Source organism: Rhinolophus hipposideros, assembly GCF_964194185.1.
Source record: "Rhinolophus hipposideros genome assembly, chromosome: X".
In the NCBI taxonomy this organism is placed as follows: Eukaryota; Metazoa; Chordata; class Mammalia; order Chiroptera; family Rhinolophidae; genus Rhinolophus; species Rhinolophus hipposideros.
The window spans coordinates 7,380,289-7,403,657 of record NC_138046.1 but is presented as its reverse complement, the minus strand read 5'-3'; the positions used below and the strand labels follow the sequence as shown (position 1 = coordinate 7,403,657).

Below are 23,369 nucleotides of genomic sequence, written 5' to 3'. Positions count from 1 at the left end.
AGTGGCCGCCATAGCACACCAGGCACCGGAGGGAGTGTGCAAGGCACAGGAGGTGCAGGTTGCCAGAGGCAGGGAGGGACCCTCTCTCTCCTCCCACGGCCTCTCCAGTGGCACCCACCTCATGTCAGAAGCAGGGCCACCTTGACCCTGCTGATGAGCACGAGCATGTGCATGTTTATGAGCGGCCCTGAGGGTGCTGAGACGAGGGAGGAGAAGCTTCTGGGCTATCCTTCAGGAGATAGGCACTCACACACTAGATCACATATGAAAGACCCACAATTCAGAAGGCCGTACTTGCCACATCTAAACAGCTGTCACCGGTCATCAGCGATGACATGTCCCCAGATTCCAAGGAGACTGGGACCACCATGTGCAGAGAGGGAACACCTGGAGTCTGGCCTGGGAGGAAGCAGATGGCGGAGGGGAGAGGAGAGACTTCCAGACAGAGCAACAGGCTCAGGAAAGGGGGCAGTGGGGAGAGCAGCCTGGGAGAGCAGGGGGAGAGGGTGCTGCTGAGGGTGGCAGGGCCACCTCCGGGGGACATGAGAGCCAGGCTTTTCCCTTCAGTGGACCAGGGAGAAACTGAGGAACGGAGCAGAGGAGGGCTGTGTCCACACAGCGAAGCTCAGTCGTAGAGCCGTGTTGCCCCTGCATAGACCTGAGGGCCGTCTCCTTTCAAATGGAACCATTCACACACACACCCGCTCCCTGTCATGGCTGCCGGCCCCTGGCTGGTGTTCAGTGCTGCTCCGAGGGTGGTAGGTGTCCCCTCCTTACTTCCTGGGAGGTGTCTACAGTGGCAGCTCTAGACTTTTCCGCCTGGCTTTCTGGGACTGCATGACACTGCCAGGAAGCTGGAGCTCCTTTGGAGTGTGTCACAGACCAAGGAAGGTGACATTCCTGGACTCCCAGGCTGCTGGCCATGGCCATTTCCCCACTATCATAACCAGCCCGCCCTCCCCTTCCACCAAGCCACTTGCCTGGATGGAGGGGTGTGAAGCGTGAAGCAGTTCTTAGCAGCACAGCATAAGGAGCCGTTCTGGCCTGATTCCCTGGACCAAGGAGCCCCACAATCTGGTAGCAATATTTGTTGAACGAACCAAAGCTGAGTCATACATGTAAGGCCTGGGGCCTTAGATGTATTTGTAGATGTTCTGGTCCAAGTCAGCTTATTTACAGAAGTGCCAATGAGGCCAGGCTGGGGGTGACGGGTGAAGATGGAACTATCCAGAACGGCTGCACATGGGTGCTTTGAGACCCAGCTGTTCTCCTGCTCAGTACTCTTCTCAGACTGGGGTATTATTATTTGTGTAAATTTTCATCTTAAAACATGTGCGACACAAGTACAAGTCCCTCAAAGGGCATAAGGAAGGCCCAGGGGCAGTGGCTGCCATCAGGCAGAAGCACGGGGTAGGGGAGGCCTGAGCCCTGTGATGGCCTCTTGTTTAAAATCCAGAAATGGCTTTGGTGGCAGGGCCCAGGGAAAGGGTTTCAGAGTGGCCGAGGGAAAGCCTGCCCAGCAGATGGCACAGACGCTGCCAGCATGGGGACGCTAGGCAGACCCCCACGGAGACCAGCCAGCTGGGTATGGGCCAAGCAGGAAGCAGAAAGGGCCCAGCTGAGTCCTGGGTGCTGATCCAGGCAGGACGGTGGGTGAGGCTCTGCTAAACCTTGGAGGTCGTGATGGCTGCAGCCAAAGAAGGCCAAAGAGGTCTTGGCCCTGGGGGGCTGCAGGGGCCCTGGTGGCAGGCTGAATGAATGGTGAGCAGGCTGGGACAGGGCTGGGCTACAGGGAGGCAATGAGAAGGGCAGTAGCTCCGTGAAGGAGAAGACGCCTGCGGTGGGAGGGGGGCTTTCTGCTACCTATGTGGAGGGGCAGGGCTCCCAGGCCTCAGGCTCATCGCGGCCACATGGTGGCAGCAGAGGAGTGGCTTCCAGACGCTTCGGGGACTGGAGGGAGCTCCTTAGGAGAGCACTTCCCTGGAGCTGATCATCCGAGAGCCCCAAAGAGCAGGCAGTGTCCTTGAGGCTGGGGTGCAGGAGGCAAGCCCCCTTCCTGGGTCTCAGCCTTCCAGGCCACATGGCAGTATTTGCTTCAGGGATCACCAGGTCACTCTGTCACAACCCTGAAATGGGGGCCCCTCTGACTGTGCTCCAGCCCCCCTCCTTCTCGTGCTCGTTCTCTCCTTGGCTGAGATCACAGCCACCCCCATGACCTCGGGGAACACCAGAGTGCACGACGTCCCAGGTTAACGTCCACAGGCACCCCTCCTGACCCCACCTTCTGCCCACGTCCCCTGGGGTCTCCTGGCTGCCCTGCACCAGCCCCACTGCCTGGTGGCCCAGCTCACACCCCTGTCCCTGGGCTCCCAGGCCTGGCCACTGGGCCACACCCAGGACACGTGGGTGTGATCTCTCGCTCTCTCTTCTGGCTCAGACTGTCCCCAGTGCCTCCGTCTCCGCTGGGAGCAGTGAGCACCCATCAGGTGGGCACGCTGGGCCCATCACACAGAACAGGGACCTGGGTCCCCAGGCTGCACCCCTTGCCAGGGCCACATCTGGGCATCTCACGGGCCTAGGCCTGACCTCCTTATTGCATTCCCCGAGCTCTGAGCCTGCCGCTCCTCCTCCTCCCCTTCTCCCTTCCCTGTGGCCTCCGGCCTCCAGAGCCCTACCTCTGCATTGGTTTGGGAGCCTAAGCAGCTGCGTGTTCTGGGACGATGCCACCACCTCCAACTGGTTCAACACCCTTCAGCCCATTCTCCACTCAGCACTAGGGGGATCTATTGTTCTTCTCCCTTTCCCAGAATCTAATATTATATTTGGAAAATGGAAATGTGTGCTATATAACCAAGCAATGTTCCATTTCCCCTCATGAGTAGTGGGAATACCTTATCATGTAAAACCTATGGCTCTAAAGGTCCAGGTTTTATATCGTTAAAAACAAGAGAGAGAAAGGAACGTAGGGAGAGACAATGGAGAGAGGTGCCCAGACCTTGGCCACAAGCCAGCTGATGGCTGGCAGTCTGCCCTGAGCCAGGCCCCAAAGGGACAGGCCCACAATGGGCCCTGCCGTCTGGCAGGGTGGCTGGGGACAGAGGTTCCTTTCTCATTCTTCCCGAGCTGACACAGCCGCTATGCCAGCTGGCCTGGTAACTGGGGCTGATCCTAGTTCAGCAGCTCTGGGTCACCATACTGCAGTGGAAAATGAGGTTGGAGGAACTGGGGATTTCTACAGTCACCTTTCCAGACATGACTCGAACAGTGCTCCCTCCACACAGTAATACCAGTGGCTTCTCCCAGCCTTGCTTGTGGTGTCAGGGCCGGGGTCTGAGTCCCTGGGGCCCAGCAAAGAGAAGGGGGCACCTTGGGGACATGGGGGATGAGGGACTGGGGAGGGCACCCTGCTCACCGCAGGCTAAGCTGATGGGTGGCAGAGCAGACAAGCCATTCTCCCGACCTCCTCCAGGACCACGGGGGTGGTGGGGGTGCTGCAGATCTGGTCGGAGAAAAGGCTACATCTTGTCACGATGGCCTCATCCATCTCTATGGTCTCTTCCAGGTCCCTGAAGCTATCCGAAAATGCCAGCGTGCTGGCATTACAGTCCGCATGGTGACCGGGGACAACATTAACACTGCCCGGGCCATTGCCGCCAAGTGCGGCATCATCCAGCCTGGGGAGGACTTCCTCTGCCTAGAGGGGAAGGAGTTCAACCGGAGGATCCGCAACGAGAAAGGCGAGGTACTTTCCAGCCCATCTGCCCTCCCGCCGCGGGCTGCCTGGTTCTGTGCAGGCTTCCGGCTTTTTCTCCCCGCCCACCCCAACCTCTGCTCGGCCGTGCCTGCCGGCCTGGCTCTGCAGTGGCTGTGTGCTTCTCCCCTCAGATAGAACAGGAGCGTCTGGACAAGGTATGGCCCAAGCTGAGGGTTCTCGCCCGATCGTCTCCCACGGACAAGCACACTCTGGTTAAAGGTAATGGAGCAAACTCATGGCTGCTCGCCCCTGCCCCTGCCCCTTCCAGATGTGGCATGGCGCTGGCTGGATGTGACCATCACACCGGCATGTTTTCTGCTCCCAGATACCCAAAGCCGAGCTCCCAAATGGGTCTCAGGACCGGCCTAACAACTGGGGCCCTTGGATCCAGGCCTGTTACTGCTGGAGAGATGGCTTGTGTCTCATAGCAAGTCTCTGGCTTTCCCTGAACCTCAGTTCACTCACTGGGAACGTGGCGATCATAATTGAGATTCCCCCCGTCAAAGGGCTGACGTGCCAGAGCTCACCCCTCCATTTCTCTGGGCTAACAACATGAATAGAAGATGCTGGGAGAGCTTGGCCTCTCATCATAACAGATGGAGAAACTGAGGCCCAAGAGAGGGAGACATGTATCAAAGTCACACAGTGCTGGGCCCCTACCTTCTACCAAGTCATGCCATCCTGTATCATCTCACTGAGTGACGGACCTGGGCAGAAAGAGGCTGTCAAGGCTCAGGCTCTTGATCCGAAAGATGATGGGGAGCACAGAGGATTGGGGGCAATAGTCACAGTCCAAATCCCACACGGTGTCCAGAGCCAGTTGGCCCCCCACAGCCCCAGGGCTGCTCACACAGGGCCCTACTCTATGTTGCAGGGATCATTGACAGCACTACTGGTGAGCAGCGGCAGGTAGTGGCCGTGACCGGGGATGGCACCAACGACGGGCCAGCCCTCAAGAAGGCGGATGTGGGCTTTGCCATGGTAAGCTACCCAGGGCCAGCCTGGCTCACCGTGCCAGGCAGGGCGTGGTGTCTTGAGGACACTAGCTTTGTGCAGGAAGCTAGGAGCTAGTGTTAAGGCAAGTTGCAAAGTACTGGAAGTTTCTGTCACATCCTGGCCACTTGGGCCTCCACAGGCTCCGACAGAGAAGGGACAGGGAAGGGCTGGGGGAGAGTTGTCAGTTGTGGACCCGCTTCACCCACTCCTGGTCCTGTCTAAGTGGACCTCTACTGTGATCAGCGGAGTTCCCAGACAAGCTTTCCCTCCGTGCTTCTCTTCTGTTGCTTATATGGAGCTTGTTCTTTCTGTAAAACCCTGACCCCGCTGAGTAGAGTGACCTGACGGGCAGTGCCCTGGTGTCTGGCCCTGGCATCATGGCCTTCTGCAAGGAACTAACTATGCTTGGCCGCCGAAGGCAGAACCCCAACAAGCCCTTTTCCCCATCCTACTGAGAAGGAATGCCCTTCACTCTGCCACATTCAGTGTGGCCCACTGTGGGCAGGCCCCAGGGGTGCAGGCCAGTCCTTCCCAGAACCCGAGACCCAGAGGGGGACCAAGCCCCAGCCCCTGGCCACTGCAAGAACCAAGCTGTCCCTGCTTCAGACCCTTGGAGCAGCAATGCCTGGGGTCCTTCCCCAAACACCCCTGTGTGCGCCAGGAGGACAAGTCCTCGCTCTGCCAAAGGTGTCCCGGGCCAGGACTCAGGAGCTCCTTGTGTAGCTGCTCCAACATGCTAAGACCAGACAGAAGACCCGTCGGTGGCCATGTGGTGCCGACACCCTCTTTGTTTATGAGCAAAACCATGAGGCAGCCTGCCCTTAGCCGTGCAAGTATGCATTCGATGAAACGAGAGCTACTCCCAGCTGGTGGGGAGCCCCGTTCAGAAGGAAAGGCAGGGAATCAGCCCAGGTGGGCTGGGTGGTGGAGGGGCGGTGGGGCAGGGGCCCATAGACACTGTGTGTGTGCCCCCAGGGCATCGCAGGGACTGACGTAGCCAAGGAGGCCTCAGACATCATCCTGACGGATGACAACTTCAGCAGCATCGTCAAAGCGGTCATGTGGGGCCGTAATGTCTACGACAGTATCTCCAAGTTCCTGCAATTCCAGCTGACGGTCAACGTGGTGGCCGTGATCGTGGCCTTCACGGGCGCCTGCATTACTCAGGTGGGCACTGGGGCCACCTTGCCTGCGGAAGACCCTGGGTGCTCCTTCCCACAACCCACGGGGCCTGCAGGAAGCAGCTGGCTCCCCAGACCCGGCCTGCCCCATACATCTGAAACCCAGTGCCGAGAGCAAGGCCAGGGGACCCTGCTGGCAGGAGTGTGTGGGCTGACGAGCACCCATCTGAGGGCCCAGTTGGGAGAGACTCATGCTTTCTTTGCTGCAGATCTTTTTTATTGTGATAAAATTCACATACCAGAAAAATCACCATTTCAGAGGGTACAATTCAGTGGCGCTTAGTATAGTCACAGTGTTGTGCAAATATCACCTCTATCTAGTTTCAGAAAATGTTTATCACCCCAAAAGGAAACCCCATCCCCATGAGCGGGCACTCCCAATACCCCCTCTCCCAGCCCCTGGCAACCACCAATCTGCCTTCTTTCTCTACAGACTTGCCTATGCTGGACATTTCACATAAATGGAATTAAATAACATGCGGTTGTTTGTGGCCGGCTCCTTTCACTTAGCACGATGTTTTGAGGTCCATCCATGTTAGAGCATGGATTGCTACTTCATTCCTTTGATGGTGGAATAATGTTCCATTGTGTATGGCTACAGCACATGTGTGTCCGTTCCTCCATCCATGGGCATTTGGGCCGTTTGCACCTTTTGGCTACTGTGAAAAATGCTGCTGTGTACATGCCCGGATGAGGCTTTGTGTGGACCGATGTTTCCACTTCTCCTGGGTCTAGACCTACGAGTGGAAGTGCTGGGTTCACTGGGAACTCCATATTGAACCTTTGAAGGAGCTTCTTCCCCCTTTTCAATAGTCCAGTTCTCCCCATTAGTGAGTATCCAGAATTTGTCCCCCTTTCAAAGGTTTTTATTTTTTTATGGAGATAAAATTTACGTAGCATGAACTGTACCAGGATAGCCGTTTTTACCATTTCTGTGGGTTGTAGTGCATTCACAGTGTTGTGCAACTATCACAGCTCACTGCAGAACTTTTTCATCACCCCCGTACCCACTAAGCAATCACTCCACATTGTCCCCTTCTACAGACCCTGGAACCCACTCATCTGCTTTCTATCTCTGTGGATCTGTCAGTTCTGGGAGTTTCATAGGAATGGAATCACACAGTATGTGGTTCTTGGTGTCTGGCTTCTGTGAGTCTGATTTTTATCCAATGACTCAGAGGCAATGAGAAGGAAGGTCCAGTACAGAGTCTCTGTCTCTTCCTGCCCCTTGGGTGTGGGAGACCAGAAGGCCACCCCTGTCTTTCATAATCTGGGACAACTGATGGGGGTTGTCAACCTCCTGCTAATAATTTGGACCACGCCTTCTGGATCACTGCCACCAGGGGAGAGAAGAAGGGAGACTGGCAACATTTTCAGAGCAGGAGTCGGAAAGCCCAGTGAAAACTCTCTGCTAACCTTAAGAAAACATAGGGATGAGCTATCCCGTTTTATGGGAAGGTTGGATTTGTTGTTTGCTCTTGAATGAAATTCCAGTGACATTGACCCCAAGCTGAGCTTCTCCCCAGGAGCTGGGGGTCAGTGGGGTTTCCAGCCCCACGTTGGGGTGACTGCCTCCTCTCCACAGGATTCTCCTCTCAAAGCCGTGCAGATGTTGTGGGTGAACTTGATCATGGACACATTTGCCTCTCTGGCCCTGGCGACAGAGCCGCCCACTGAGTCGCTCCTGCTGCGGAAGCCGTATGGCCGGGACAAGCCCCTGATCTCCCGAACCATGATGAAAAACATCCTGGGCCACGCGGTCTACCAGCTCACCATCATCTTCACACTGCTGTTTGTGGGTATGTTGGCCCCAGGACGCACTGCATTGCACTGTTACTAGCTCTGCAGGCTGCGACCCTGTCTGGTGGTGGAAGGCAGAAATGAGCAGCCAGGGAGCCAATTTCCAGTGAGGACTCCTCGGCCCTCAGCTGCCTGCTGTCCCTCTCTGTGTATGCCTCACCTGGGAGTCACAGGCCCCTGAGCCACTGAGAAACTGTCCACTGCTGCACAGAGCAGGCAGCATGTGTCATCATAAACTGAGACCCAGATCACTCACCCCCCCCTCGTCTGTCCACTCACCCCATGACTATTTGTCCAGAGGACAATGACTAGAGCACTGTGCTGCAAGTTGTGGGAAGAGGAGGACCAGCAGAGAAAGGGCAGAGAAGAGGGGGGATTAGAGGAGGGGAGGCAGAGAAGGGAAGCCAGAGAGGAAGAGGGAGGGGGGAAGAGAACAGGCGGGAGAAGAGGAAGAGAAGAAGGGAGAAGTGGGAAAGAAGGAGCAAGGAGAGAAAGGGTAGGGAGGAGGAGGGAGAGCAGAAGGGAGAGGGGTGGAGGGAAGGGGAGGAGAGAAAAGGAGGAAGGAGAAGGGTGGTGGAGAAGGAGGGGGGGAGGCGAGGGGAAAGAGTGGGGTCAGGAAGCAAGAAGGAGGGAAGGCAGAGGCAGGAGTGTGGAAAGCAGAGGGAAGGACCGGTGGGGAGAGGCTGGGCCAAGGGCACTCAGAGAGAAAACCGCAGGGCCCCCAGACTTGGAAGGCACCGAGGCCTCCAGCACACCGGTTTCTTCTCGGAAGCCCGGTGCCAGCGGCAGCTCACCTGTCCTCTTTGGAGCTTTCTGTGTCCGGCAGGCCCTGTTGAGCAGATTCCTTTATTGATATCGGGGGTTGGGTTGGTTGGTTTGTCTGTTTGTGGCCTCTCTCCCGTATACCGGGGCGCTCTCCATGTATCTGCTGACCCTGGACCATGTGGTGGCTTGGGTCACTGTCACTGTCCTCCACAGACTGGTGAGGCTCAGTTTTCAGCACACATTCTTGGGAGCAGATTTAACGCTCAGTGTGCAGGAGTCACAGTGGGGGGACCCCAAATGGCAGTATCTGGAGGTACTGTGGAGGAGTTTTTTCTGATTTCTTGGGAGCAAAGCCTGCCGTGGCCTGCCTGAGGGACCAGCTCAGCTGCCCTGTCCAAGGGGCAGGGTGAAGAAGGGCCGGGCTACCCTGCACCCTGCAGCCTCGACTCCTCCCCGGCCCACCCCCAGCTCAACCCAGCAGGCAAATAACAGATGCACCATGGGTGTGTCTTCACTTCTTCATTCCCGTCCTCAGATTTCGATGCCAGTCCCTCAGCTCCCAGGTCCAGCCCTGGCCTTGGCTGGCACCCCATGGGGTGAGGGACTCCTTCCTCTCCCCTTACAGTCATCACTGAGGTTCGGGGCTGCTCCCTCACATGCCCCTCGGCTTGCAGGGGAGCTCTTCTTTGACATCGACAGCGGGAGGAACGCGCCCCTGCACTCCCCGCCCTCGGAGCACTACACCATCATCTTCAACACCTTCGTCATGATGCAGCTCTTCAACGAGATCAATGCCCGCAAGATCCACGGCGAGCGCAATGTTTTCCACGGCATCTTTGGCAACCCCATCTTCTGCACCATCGTCCTGGGCACCTTTGCAATCCAGGTAGGAGGGGCAGATCCTCCCTTGGAAAAGGAGGAGGAGCAGGGGACCATGTCCCCCCACTACTGGCCTCTGTGCGCATGAGAGCAGGCCTCAGCCTGGGTCCACCTGCTGGGGTGCAGAGGGGCTCCGTGGGCCTTCCTCAGAACTGACCTGCTCCCGGGTGCCTCCAGGTCTGCCACTGCCATTTCTAGCACTTGATTCCTTGGGGGGAGGCCACCATAACTCCAGAAGTTTGGAGATGTATGTCCCCAGGGCTGACACAGTGCTGTGGACAGATGGTCAGTCGGCTCTCCGGGAGGGGCTGAGCATTTGAACTCAGGTATATTAATAGAAAATGTAAAGTCTAGTGAGGCCCACAGACCAGAATACGTTGTTCCTCACAGTTCTCAAAGGAGGGGGCCTGCCACGCTTTGGGGGACCACCTGGGGAAACAGCTGGGTTGGTCAGGAGGCAGAGGGAGAGCAGGGAACGGTGGGCAAGAAAGAGCCTGTACTGCAGTTTCTGGGGAAGGAACGATAAGGTGAGGACTCGTCGGTGTGAGTGATTTCAGGGTGCTGGGATGGAGGGCTGTCCCTGGTTGTCTGGAACCTGGCCTCAGGTAATTAGGGCAGGGCACAGTGGCCTGAAGTGTCAGAGCCCAGTAGCGGAGGTGGTTGGTCTATATTTCAAAAGCTCACCGCTAGGTAGAGGCTTTCTCTCAAGGAGGGGGCAATGAGGGAGCAGGAGGCCCAGGCAGCGTGACTCAGGCGTGTCACCAGGGTGTCCAGAACGAGGCAGGTCCAGGATAGATGTTAAAACATCAAGTTTAGAGAAGCTGGAAATGGGGCTAATCTGCTGAGCCCCAGCCAGAGGCCCAACTGCCTGGGGAACCAACAGCCCCTCTGAGTCTCTGAGCAGGGTGCTGGAGCGAGCCTGCAGGGCAGGGTGGGCTCCGACTGCTAGAGGAGGACAGTGGCGTCATTAGCTGTGCTGGCTGCACCTGCCTCCCTCTCGTCCCTCTCCTGCAGATTGTCATTGTCCAGTTTGGCGGAAAGCCCTTCAGCTGCTCCCCCCTGTCCACGGAGCAGTGGCTCTGGTGCCTGTTTGTTGGCGTTGGGGAGCTGGTCTGGGGACAGGTGAGTGTCTGCCCTGTCAGCTCTCCCAGTCCTGCCCCCTTCCCGTCTACTCTGCAACAGCACCAGTGACAAGCACAGGCCAGGTGATCGTGGGTGGCCCCAGAACCCCTGCCCTGGCTCCCTGCTCTGGAGCCTCAGAGCCTGCACCTGGGAAAGCATGCTACACGTTCAGGTGGGCGGTGTCACACAGCAGGGCTCAGACCTGGGACATGCCACCACCCCTGTGCAAGGCCACAAGCACCAGTGTCAGCAGAAAGAAGGCAAAGGGCCATGGCTGGGATGTCACAGGGCCTTGGCAAAACCACCCATCACTCCCCTTTCCATGATAGGACCCAAAAATCATCCCTCAAAACTGGGTGCCTTGGAAAATCCCCACATATTTGAAAATAAACCACACCCTGCTAAATCCTCCAAGGGGCAAAAAGAAGATCTTGAGGGAAATGAGGAAATATTTAGAGCTGATAGAAAGTGACACTCTGACACCTTAAGTTCTGTGGGCTGCAGAGGGGACTTCACCGCACCTGAGGATTAAGTCAGGGAGACACGTGGGGTGTTAGGGCTGCTCAGAGCCGGCGGGAGAAGGGGTGGGGGCAGCCCAGGCTTCTGAAAGCATTTCTGCAGAGTTCTGGAACACTGGCGTAGGATGCTGAGTGCAGAATCCACTTTGTCCTGCATCTTGCTTGCCTCAGCCCACCACAACGAATGCCACAGCGTGGGCAGCTTAAGCAGCAGAAGTTATTCTCTCATAGCTCTAGAGGCTGGAAATCCAAGATCAAAAGTACTCAGGGTGAGTCCAGGACACACCAGGCGAGAGCTCCCAGGTCCTCTGCCCGTGGCGTCCTGAGGACAGCACAATGTCCCCAGCAACGGTGTTTGACAACACACACGGAGTGTTGCCACCACAGAAGCTCCTCTGAGCGGTGGTGTCCAGGGACTTTCCTGGGGTCCTTCCTGTGGGCCTGGAGTGCCTCCATGGCTGACCCTAGTCATCAGTCTCTGGCCCCTGGAGGGCAAGCTCTATATGCAGCCCACGCCCCCACCAGAAAGCCCTGTGTCAGCATAGACTACCTGGCAAGGCCCTCGGCCCAGGTAAACCAAGAGCTTCTCATTGGGCAGGATGTGCCAGGGGCCTAGAGGTCCCTTCCTAGGAACGGGGGGCCAAGGCGAGAGCTCCTTCCGGTAAGGCAAATCCCTTAGTGCGCACACTCTGTGGGAAGCTTGCACCAGCTGCTCCTCTGGCCCTCTGGCTGGCTGGGAGACAAGGAAGGAGGAGCCACAGTCACGCACGCTGGGGTGCTGCAGGCCCAGGGCCCTGGGCTCCAGCCACCTCACTGCCCCCTCTCTGGGCAATCCTGCATGCCCAGTTCCTCAGGGACTGCTCTGGATCTGCTCTCTTTGATTAAACATGGAAAACAATGCCCTCCAGAGGAAAAAGTCTGGCTCTCCCTCTGGAGGGTGGAATTTGGCACCAAAGATGGCCCAGGCATGCAGCCTCAGGGACAAGGAAGGGCTGTCCAGTCCTGGGGTGGGGGTAGGGGAGAGACACAGACGCCAGCCTTCGCCAGTGTCAGAGGGAGGTGAGCAGTCTGGATCCCTGCCGGGCCCCAGCAGAGCTCCTGCCCTGAAAGGCCCAGTCCTACTCTGATGGCACTCCTGCCTGCCGTCCCTCATCTCTGGCCCTCCAGGTCATCGCCACCATCCCCACCAGCCAGCTCAAGTGCCTGAAGGAAGCAGGGCATGGGCCTGGGAAGGATGAGATGACCGATGAGGAGCTGGCCGAGGGGGAGGAAGAGATTGACCACGCTGAGCGGGAGCTCCGCAGAGGCCAGATCCTCTGGTTCCGGGGCCTCAACCGGATCCAGACACAGGTAAGCTGCCACGCCACTCGGCTGCTCGGCCTTTCCTGCTTCGAGAGGGTGGCAAGCAAGCAAGAGGCACAAGTGGGTGAGGTGAGCCCGAGACTGACAGGATGACCCTTGGTTCTTGCGGCCACCATCGCACAGGCAGTTACTGGTGTCCCTATGCTATCCCCAGTCGTGCCTGCTGGCAGTTATGGCACCCAGGTGGCCTGTCCCCGACGCCCCCCTTAGAGCCCAGGTGGTCCTCCCCATGGTGGGAACAGATGTCAGCTACAGGTGTGTGCCGTGGCCCGTGGCTGTCTCTCTGGGGGATCTGAGGGGATGCTGGGCCTCGGCTTATTTGGTGGGAACTGCCCCAGGTCACAGAAAAGTGATATTCTGGGGATGAGCTAGATATGTATTTCGAGTGCCCTTAGCGAGCTCACCGTTCATTGGGTTATGTTGTGTGTTCTGTGGAAAGACATCATTTGGGAAGTGGACTCTGGCCACCGAGTTGGTCCTTTCTGTTCACCCCACTCTCCAAATGTCAGTGCTGCAATCCTGTATAAAGTCACGCAGCCATGATGACCGCCCAGCCGTAGGCACTTGCCAAGACTTCACAACAGCTTGCTTGCCAGAGCCAGCCCTGCTGTCTGTCCCCAACTATTCCTGGCTAGCCTTCTTGCCAGAATGTTCCATACTTGCTGTCTCTCCATGTTTTTCCCACACACTCACTTGTGATCCCATCACAGCCTAGCCTCTGCCCTCAGCGTCCCAGAGGTTCTCGCCAATGTCTGCAAGGCGTCCTCCTGGCTCCTGGGGTCAGGCTGTCCCTCCTTCCTTCCTGTTTGGAGGCTTCTTCCCAGCGCCCTTCTGGAAGTGCCATCAGCCCTGCTCTCCCTGGCGGCTTGCTGTCCTCTCTCCACCTCGCTCTCTGCTCCTCGTCCTCGCTTGCCTGGCACCCCTACCTCCCACTGAGACATCGGTCCACCCTGCTGTGGCCCTCACATGTTGAAAATCCCACAGACCTGGGGGCGCCGGACCTAGTAGGGAAGGAAGGAGGAGCGGGTGAGAGCTGCCCCAGCTGTGAGGGATTCTGCCTGACCCTCAGCCCTCCGCCCCATAGGGTCACCTGCAGCCCACTTCCATCAGCTTCTCCTTTAGCCCCTGCACACCTGCCCCACTAGGCCTTGGAGACGCTCGTCTCTTCTTGGCCAGTTCCTAATTCTCCTCACCCACCACCTCCTCCTTCGCCCGGACTGCCACACCCACACCAAGATGCCCCACAGGACCCATAGCGGGCCCAGACCACAGCCCCTGCCGCCCCGAGCCCACGTCCTCCAAACCCCCAGCTCCTGACCAATGGCTCAAAAGCCGCAGGGCCATCCCACATCCTCTTCCTGTCTCTCTGAACAACGGCTGCATCAACATTGTTCCTTGGCTTGGCTCTGCCTCCTCTAATGCACATTCCCAATCCAGCCACCCCATGCCCTGTCCTCTTGGCCCAGCCACCAGCCTCTCCCTAGACTGAAGTTCCCTGCTGGCCCCCTGCTCCCCCCAGCCTCCTCTCAACATGGCCACTCAGTGACACCTGTCACTCCCTGCCCCTCCTATGCTTCCTACTGCCCCACCTCCAGTCCAGGACCCTCAGCCCCACTGCCCCTGACCTAGCTCCACTTGCTTCTCTTCCTGGGGGTTCCAGTGGAGGGAAGGACACCACTAGGTACCTGCCCTGGTCCTTCTCCAGAGTCTGTTTAGGCAATTTCCTGCTGTGGGCCCCTCAGCCTGGGGCAGGACCTGAGACCGTACCTCTCCCCGGTGTCTACCTCAGCCTGTCACACATCACCATAGGCTTGTCCCAGACTCTTCCATGCAATGCACCCAAAGTGCCCTCCCTTGGCAGCCCACACCTACACCACCCAGGGCACACGGCTCACCAGCTGCTCCTGCACAACCCCCGGGGAGCTCATGGGACTCGGCCTCAAGGGACCCCTCCCCTCCTCTCTTCCCCAGACCCCAGCCTCAACTCTGGCCGTGAACTCCCAGCCTCATGCCCACTCTGCCAGCCTTTGTTCAGCTCGACGCTTCCAGCACCACTCTCTGCACCGTTGCTTGTATAGCCTGTCTCCCTGTCCTTAGGGTGAAGTCCAGGGTCCAGACCATAGCCTTCAAACCCCTGCCTCTTGGCATCACTTTACACACCCTGGACCCCTGTAACCTCCGCTGCCTCTCTAGACGTGTGCCCTGCTCACCCGCGTCACTGTGCCTCATGCTGGCCGCTGTCTGGGCTCCAGGCCTCCCCAACTCTTGCTGTGAAGCCTTCTCAGAGTCCACTCCCTTCCACCACCATGGACCCTCAGCCCTCACAGACCATAGCACACACAGTTATGGCACTTATTTCTCCCCATGGCCAGCCGTCCGTGCGCCCAGCCCAGGGCGCTGCAATCTGTGAGGAGCTTAACGCCCCAGGGAACTTTCCAAAACTGCTGAGTCCAGGGCCACTCTGCAGAACTCGGGATCCTGTAGGGCTGGGGGAGGTGACACCAAAGAACTCCATGTTTAAGGAACTCCCCAAGGGTCCAAGGGACTTCTGCAGTGGAGAGGCAGGAGGCCCGGTCTCTGGCCCATTCCTCTTGGCGTTCTGAGCACCTAAGCCAGCGTGGCCAGGGAAAAATGTCTTAGATCTGAAAGAACACCGAGCGCCCTATAGAAGAACAGGAGTAGCCTTTGTAGCCAGATGTCCAGGTCTCCCATTGCCTTCTGGCCATTCAGCTATCCTGGCCCCGACAGGCTCTTGTCTGTCTGTCATGCAGAGCCTGAAGCCAACTTGAGCCTTGACGAGGGTGGGGGGAATTGCAGCGCCTCCATCCATTCTCCTAAGATGGTGAGCCTAGCTTTTCTAGCCGCTGAGACAGCAGCCCTGCCCCGATCTGAGCTGTCTGGGGGGAGGTCAGTGGTGCCCCGGCCATCTATGTGTCTGTGTCTTCTGTGTGCCTGTGGGCTCTTGGGCCTGCCACTGCTCCCTGACTACTAGAGCAGGTCCCTGCAGTCGGAGTCTTGGAGTTCCGGGACATCCATGGAGCTCCAGGCTGTTCCGACTGTGTGTCTGTGTAGACACTGGCTGGTCAGATCCCTGCTTTACACACGAGTAAATGGGGTCCAGAGAGAAGGGTCACCTAGTGAGGGTGTGGGCCAGCTGGGGCCCAAGGCTCCATCCCCTGACTGCCTAGTGCACTCCATGTACCCTCCATACAGCCAATCATTTGTCCAGGAGATCTTGACTTTGTCACTCCAAATGCACCATGCTTCTCAACAATGCTGAACCAGTTGGTTGCTTGCACTCACCTTTTAACAGTGTGTGTTATTTTTTATTCAAAATACCTGCTTGAAAAACAGAAACAAAGCCTCCCCCTCACACCACGTTGTATGTGCACCCTAAGCCAAGAAAAACATTCTCTAGGTAGTTGACCCTAGATAGATTTCTGGATTTTGCAAACCACAGAATTGCTCCCCAGACTTCAGAAGCCAGCACGACTTTGTACATTGTTAAGAGAAGGCATTTCTAACCTGCTACCTGCTCTCACCATCATTCCATACTAACATATGAACGCAACACACGGTTAGGATATCATTCCACAATAAAAGAGAGTCCTTGAAACCCAGAAAATTGAGCTTTTCGAAGCGCTCATGACGCCATCTATTTCACATTCCATTATAAAACATGAGAGGCTTCAGCAGAGACTGGGCTTCCAGGAGTGGGGGTTGGGTGACAATTTTGCAGTATTTTGACTGATACCATCGTCCCATCAGGCCACCATGTGGAGAGGGCAAATCAGAGGCAGGAAAGGCATCTTTCCCTTCCCTCATCACCTTTGATGCAGTAAGAGTCCCCTGTTGAAACAGACCTTTCTCCATAGTTTTAGAAACATCCGCCCAATCTAGAGAGGAGACACCCCCTAAAGAGACGGCGACATCATGGCATGCGTCATCTTTCTTCGGTGCCTTGAGGCACACTCAGCACTGTGCCAGCCCCCCGTGGTGGCTCAGTATGCCTTACTCACAGGTCTCAGTCCTTGCTGTGAAGTTCCCCTGCTCACAAGTGGGGTATGCTGGGTAAGAGGGGGTCTCAGTGGCCCAGTACACGACAATAAGTCTTTTCTGCACCACGTCCAAAGGTTGAAATGACGGTCATATTCATTTTGGTTGGGTTAGAGGCACTGAAGCTGCCTTCTTCCCAGAAGCCTGGCCCTGTGTCAGACACCCCTCTGAACCTGGTGGCCACCTTGTAGCCACTACAGGCTTGGGGCTGGGGCAGGGCTCCTTGCTTTGGGCCCAACACAGGTAACCAGTGCGCCCTAGGCTCCAGAAATGCATACTTGCTTTGCTGCTCACATCATCCAATGAACTACAGAGCACTTTCCAGAAATCAGATCTACCTTCTAAGGCCAAAGATTCTACCCCCACACATTGAGGGCATTCCCAACGAGGTGGCCAAAAGTGTGCCACACCAGGCTGGCCTCCCAGAATCTAGGCATGTGGTCTCACAATGGTGGGATATTCACTGTGGCCACTGAGTTGCGGTTCCTTGGGACCCAACGCCTGGGGCTGATCCACCCCTAGGTCCCCAGGCCCGTCCATGGTAGAGTCAGGAAGTCCAAAAACTGTGACTCCCAGTGAATTTACCCACATGGTTCTCATTTCCCGAAGACCCATTTCCCTTTTGACTCCTAGGAAACTTAAAGGGTGGGGGACAAAGCAAAAGTCATATCTGCTCCCCAGAGCCCAGGCTCCCTGCTCTCCCTTCTGCCATGCCTGTACCCCCTCCCTCTCTTTTTAAATCCATTCTTCCACTGAAGTGTTCCCTGGGTGCCCCTGGACCACTGGGATGAGCCACATAAGGAGAGTGATGGCCACACCTCCCAGCGAGGCAGGACAGGCTGGCAGCATGTGGTACAGTGTAAATGAAGGATACGCCCAGGGAAGGGCCCCTGCAGCCATGCAGTGCCATCAAGGAGCCCTACCCCAGGGAGCCTCATTTCTAATAGGAGCATGTCATATCCCTCAGGTGTGTTGGGGCGGAAAAAAAGGTTGAAAGCCACTGACCTAGGATAACAAAGTGTTGCCAGATACAGGTATTTGTTGACGAGTGGCTTGCCATGAGCATACAATGAATGCAAATGACTCTAAATGTTTGCAGTGTGCCTGGTTGTTAACCGCCTGCCCTGAGTGCTAACCATTTGCTCAGCAAACCCTCTCTTGGTGGATGACACGGAGGCCAGGCTGGGCCATGGCCACGGCCCTGTCAGAAGCACCGTCAGCTCCCAGGGAGTGGGGCGACCTAGATGAGACTTTGCTATCAAGATGGGTGCTAAGTGTGGCCTCTATCTTTGCCCAGCCCCACCCCCGTGCGGTAGCCGGGACAACAGTGCAAGCCAAACTTTATCTCATTTTCTCTCCCACAGATGGAGGTAGTGAGTACCTTCAAGAGAAGCGGTTCATTTCAGGGTGCCATGCGCCGGCGGTCTTCGGTCCTCAGCCAGCTCCATGACGTAACCAATCTTTCTACCCCTACTCACGTAATTCTCTCTGCTGCCAATCCCACCAGTGCCGCTGGGAGTGAGTCTTGAGTCCCCTTTTCTCTCATAAATGGCATCTCTGGGGGAGAAAAAGCCTCCCCAACTCTTCCTTCTCTTTTTTCCAGTCTTGCATCCTCCGCTCACCGTGGCTTTCCCGTTCTTTCTTTATGGCCCTGTCCAGTCCTTCCCGCCCAGATGGTGTGCCTCTCCAAAGCCATATTCTCTTATGAAATGTACTGAATCCATGGCACTGCTGGACCTTCTGTCCTTTTCTTTGTTTGGTTTTGTTTTTCTTTTTTTTTTCTTTTTTTTTTTTTTTGGTTTTCATTTAGTGCTCCTTCTGTCATTCGTTTTCTTTCATTGAACTTGTCTGCGTTTGCCAACGGTTCTTCATGAACTTGGGCTGCTTCTGGTGGTGTCTAGTGTCAGGGCGGGGCCTCGGTTGGTGTTTGGTGGGGCAGTGAAAGGGAGGCACGCGGACTCAGGGCCATTTTCGAGGGCTGGAGGGGAAGGCTAGTGCCTTTTCGGCATCATTTGCAGTGGGAGAATCCAGCCCACCTACTTGGGAAGTAAGTGACGGCATCCAGAACTGTCCTTGAGGCGGTTTCCAAAGGCAGGAGAGATGATGTGAGCTTCAGGAGGCCGCTGTCACGTGTCCCCAGGTGGGCTCGGTGGTGGACAGCTGCTCCTGCTCAGATGCTACCTGCCCCATAAGCCCTTGACCTGAGCCTCCGGGCCTTAGAGGTGTTCGAGGTGTCTCGCGAGCTGGAGCCCTACTCACACCCCGAGCCTACACTCTGCTACATTTCCATTCGTTCCCAAAGCACCTTCACTCTTTCCAAACAGGCCTTGGCATTGGAAGGTCTTAACCCAATCTCGTCCACCCTCTCTCCTCCTTTCTCTGAGAAGCTGGGAGAAATCAATTCCCTTCTGTATGTTCCCATGAAAAGTTCCTGCCATGTTGGCCACATTCTAAAGAGAACCCAGGGGCTGTCCTAAACAGGTAGAAACTTCCATAATTGCTCACATCTTTTCACAAAGACAAAAGGCAAGACACTAGACCATGGAACCCACCAGCCCAGGGAATGGTGTGGGCCTCCTGCTCTCACCCAGGACAACCTGCTTCTGGTAACAAACTCGAGATTTCAAGAACCAAACAGTAAACCTTCGAGTATGAGCCCAGAGCCCCTGCCGGGATGGTTCGATGCTACTACCTTTTTCCTTTCCTTCCAGTGAGACCTGGCAGCTCTCACCTCCGTGAACACATCACTTCCCCCACAGACGGGAGTCGTTAATAACGGTGTTTCCCCTACCAGACCCTGGGACTTTCTTTTACTTGATTTCTTCTCTTTTCCTTTCTTCTTTTGTCTTGTCTTGTCCTTTTTGCTTTTCTTTTCTTTTTTTCTTTTCTTTTTTTTTTTTTTTTTTAGGAACTGGTGAGAGGTCCCCAGTGGGGGGCATCCTTCCTCTTGCTTAAGCTGTCATTTCAGGCCACTCTGCCCTTTAAGGAAGGGATGTGACCTGCACCGGTTCCTGCCGAGCCACCTTTTCCCCTTCAGAAACAGCGCACACACCCCTTCTCCAAAGCACATGCCACACACAACTCCATCTCCCTGCACACTCACTGGGCCACCGTTCCAGGTCACAACTATTGGCTGACACATGTCACAGGTGGGCTGGAAAGCTCCAGCCTTGCCACCACTCCACCAGAGAGGTCTACAGGACGTTCGGCCACAGTCGGTTAGGGACAGAAATGGTGCACAGCCGCCCAGGTGCACCTCCGCCTTGGTCCGGCTGGGCAGCAGTACCTTCCTTCCTGGGAACAAAGGGACAAGAGGGGTTGTGGGTCTGCGTGAGAGGCATACGTGCTCCTGTCGCTCCCTCCTTGACTTCCTCTACATGTTCCTTTGCCATCTCTCTCTGCACTTCCTATCTGTCCATCTGCCTGTCTATTGCCTTGAGAAGAAGGCAGCCTACACGAACCCCACTCCAGATACCCCTCAGGCCTTCTCCCTAACTCTGGTCTTGTTCCACTCCAGGGCCAACCCAGGCATGCCCTCTGTTCTCCTGGTTAGGCGTGCTGGCTCTTGGCTCCCTCCGAATTCCTCGCCTTTCTCCCTGGGGGCAGCTTCTCTCTCTCCTCTCTTCCTCAGCTCCTAGCATCTTCCTTCCTTCAGCAGCCATCTGCTCCCCATTTTCCCCACCTTCCCACTTCCAGCAGTGCCACCCCTCCCACTGGTCATGAGCCACTCCAGGGGGTCCTAACTAGTGCCTGGCCAGAAGAAGGGCCGCTGTCCCTTCCACATCACAGGCTGCTGGGTGAGAAGCAGGTGGCAGGGTCCGGGTAATAACTGAGCACCTTCTGTCTGAGGAGGGCACTGGTATGGCAGCAAGGGGGTGCCAATGTCCTGACTCACAAGGGCCAGCCTAAAAGGCTCATCCCAGTTGAGTGGCAGCACCTCAGAAGGAACTCCTCTGTGGAAAAAAATGCTGGTTGGAGGATTGGGCAACACCGGGGGACATACCTGCTTCTGGAAGCCACCAACCAAACTGCTTGCTGCCATCATCATCGTGTGGCAGATTGGTTTGGAACTCTGAACTGGCCCCCATTCCAAGCTGCGAGGACCCCAAGAAATCACCAAGCCCAGCACCCTCATCAGGGGAAGGCCTAGCAGAGTGGGAGGCTAGTGAGCTAACTCCAGGCTCTCACTTTCTCTTGGAACTTGCCAGAAGGAAGGCAGAAATCCGGCCATGACAGAGCTCCCATCCTAGCTCAGAGGCAGTATTGTAAGAGGTACAGTGGTCACAGGTCATAAGGTTTCCTAAGGAAAATCCCAGCTCTTACGGGAACATTCCTGTCCTCCTCGCCCACCTCTCAACCATTCCGCTCCTTATCCCGCATGCTGGGGCAAGTCCCTCCAGCATACCAGGGCCACCGGGCAAAGATCAATTCCAGTGAGAACCTCAGGCTCTCAGATGGAAGGCCCCACTGCAGGGTATGGACAGGAAGGAGCCTGAGGGCCAGAGCAATAGGTGACCTCGCTCACCAGGGCAGGCCCCAGCTTGCAGCATCAAGGCCAGAAGTGTTCATAGACTGTCCTCGGAGCCAGAGAGAGAGGAGCAGCCCCTAGAGGAGTGACCAGGAGGAGCAAGAGAGGCCGTGGTTTCACATCCACGCCTGCCCACTCTCTGTAGCCGAACTCTGACCCCTCCCCAGGCATCCCACACCCACATGCATCTTTGCCACTTCGGGATTCAGGAGTACCAACACGGTCCCCACTCCCTCGATCGCACACAATGACCTCCTAGCTGAAGGATGACCTTGAGTGCCTTCTCCTCACTCACTCAGCCATTTCTCCCCCCTGCCTGGCCTGCTGGCCACTCCCCGTCACGGCCATTTCATTCTCAATCCAGGGTGTAGTGCCTTCCCTTTCATGGCCGCCACCTCATTTCATGGGACCACAGCCATGGCCTTGAGGCCAGCCAGCCCATCGGAGTAGCTCAGGAAAGAGCATTCTTTAATAACCATTTTCGGTCTTTGCGAAACCAAGGGGGTGCAAAATCCTATCCCCTCTTCATATGTGAGTTGCCCCCACCCCTCCCCCAATCACACCCCCCAGCTGGGCCGGAGATGAGCAGCCTCCAAGTTTGAGTGGAGACACACAGACACATCCCAGCCCTTCCTAAGCAACACATCCAAAGCCTTTCCCCACCGGCTTGCCCTGATGGCCCTCCCATTTCAACAGGCAGCTGAGCCCAGCCTGACACTTCCTGCAGCAACACTGGGCCTCTATACTCGAACGTTTACTGTACCAGTGGTTCACGAGAGGGCTCTGACCCAGCCCGGCAAAAGGGGCATTGGCCGGCGGTGAGTTTGGTCAGATGTGGCCAGAAGGGCTCCCTCAGGGCTGTTTGGTTCTGATTAACCATGCAAGAACCAGATCACAGCAGTTGCTTTACTTCAATTGGCGTTTGCAACATGAAAAACTTCTGTCCAACTTGGCACAACCAGGCCAGGTGAGCCCCTACGATTTCCTTAGACACGTCCCTCTGGAGACTAGTGGGGGTGGGGCAGGGGACATGCTCATCCCTCACTCCCAAGGTAGCAACTCCCGTCCTTAAGGCACTGCCATGGAGGAAGGAGCCCTGTAAAGTGAAAGCAGCCTTGTTTGCTCCTTTCTCAGGAAATTCATTGATTTAGAGCCAAGTCTCCCACTTGGGTTTCTGGGAATAGTGTACTTCCATTTTTTTGCTCGTCTATTTCACGTTGTGCACACTGTGTCCACACTAGAAACAGTTATCAGCCCTGGCCTGACTGAGCCTTCCTGCAATCACGGACCCTACCACAGGAAAGGGCCTTCCAGGCAATTTCTAAAGCACATGCAAGCTCAGCCTAGGGCAGAACCCAGAACCCCTGCTCCAAACCCTCACCAGTAGGCACTTGCAGGCCTACTCCCAGGGCTGGGAGCCAAGGCCCAGGGAGCTCAGGAGACTTATTTAAGGCCTTGCAACTGAACACGGCCAGGAGGAGAGGCAAGGCCGACACCCTGAAAAGCCTGGGACTCGTTATGCCTTGGTCAGCTCAGTGCGACGTCCTGTTGACGTCAGCAGCATGAGTCTGGGCTCTCCCGGTCCTGGGCACGCATGCCTGTACACAGGATAGGAGGCAATCTGCACAGAAATCACCAGCCATTAGAGTTTTGGCTTGCCAACATACACAAAGCTGTCTCTTTAATTTGATTTGGGTTCAATCCCTCAGTGAAAGGGCCAGCTCTGAAGTTTGCATTTTCACATTTCTTAATCCCATGGTGAGGAAAGGGAGCCTTCCCCTTGCTGCCCCTTGGATTGTGGGCATGTCATCCCACACGTCTTGTGTCGCTTTTGAGTCGTGATTCACCTTCATGCCTATGGGACGGTTTGGTATTTGGGAACCCCAAAGTTCCTGGTACACAGTTCCCATGGCTCTCCCTGGCTGCTGCGTCTAGAATGTGCTCTAAATGCAAAGCCCGGATGCCAGGGGAGGTGACAGGTCCCTTCCTCTCACAGAAGGTTCTGGATTAGTGGTTGGTACAGAGACAGGCATGTTCATCAAGTGGTGAGATGGGGGCACTTTCAGGGAGCAGCGGAAGGGCAGGGCAGGAATCGGACAGAAGAATTCTGAGCTCTGTGAGCCTCAAAGACAGACGGAGGGTGGAGAGCATGACAAACCCCAGAGCCTGCTCGTCCCACAGTACAGGGGGCGAAAGACCAGAAAGTGTCAGATACAGTTTCTGTTGTACTGTCGTCCTCCTTATTTAGGAGCCTTTGCCTTTTTTTTTTCTCTTCTTTTCTTTCCATCTCCTTTTTGCATTCCTTTAATGGGGTGGGTGTTCCCTCAGTCCTTGGCTTGCCTCCCTGCTTTCACACCCCTTCTCCACCCTCACTACCACCTGCATTGCAAACTCAAGGAATTGAAGGT

At 56.2% G+C, this 23,369-nt stretch overlaps 1 protein-coding gene across 7 annotated transcripts in view; it reads left to right on the top strand.

Annotated features, from left to right (window-relative positions):
• ATP2B3 (ATPase plasma membrane Ca2+ transporting 3) overlaps window positions 1-23,369 on the top strand; it is a 68,794-nt gene that overhangs the window by 37,110 nt on the left and 8,315 nt on the right. For 2 of the 7 annotated variants that reach the window (XM_081043743.1, XM_081043742.1), the window contains 9 exons: window positions 3,563-3,742; window positions 3,886-3,973; window positions 4,629-4,735; window positions 5,726-5,917; window positions 7,517-7,730; window positions 9,171-9,382; window positions 10,390-10,497; window positions 12,183-12,365; window positions 17,798-17,884. In XM_081043743.1, coding sequence (XP_080899869.1) covers window positions 3,563-3,742; window positions 3,886-3,973; window positions 4,629-4,735; window positions 5,726-5,917; window positions 7,517-7,730; window positions 9,171-9,382; window positions 10,390-10,497; window positions 12,183-12,365; window positions 17,798-17,884 — 1,371 coding nt within the window. Of the gene's footprint in view, window positions 1-3,562; window positions 3,743-3,885; window positions 3,974-4,628; window positions 4,736-5,725; window positions 5,918-7,516; window positions 7,731-9,170; window positions 9,383-10,389; window positions 10,498-12,182; window positions 12,366-17,400; window positions 17,468-17,797; window positions 17,952-23,369 lie in introns of those variants that run through there. The other 5 variants (XM_081043746.1, XM_081043747.1, XM_081043745.1 and 2 more) reach the window with 3 other exon arrangements.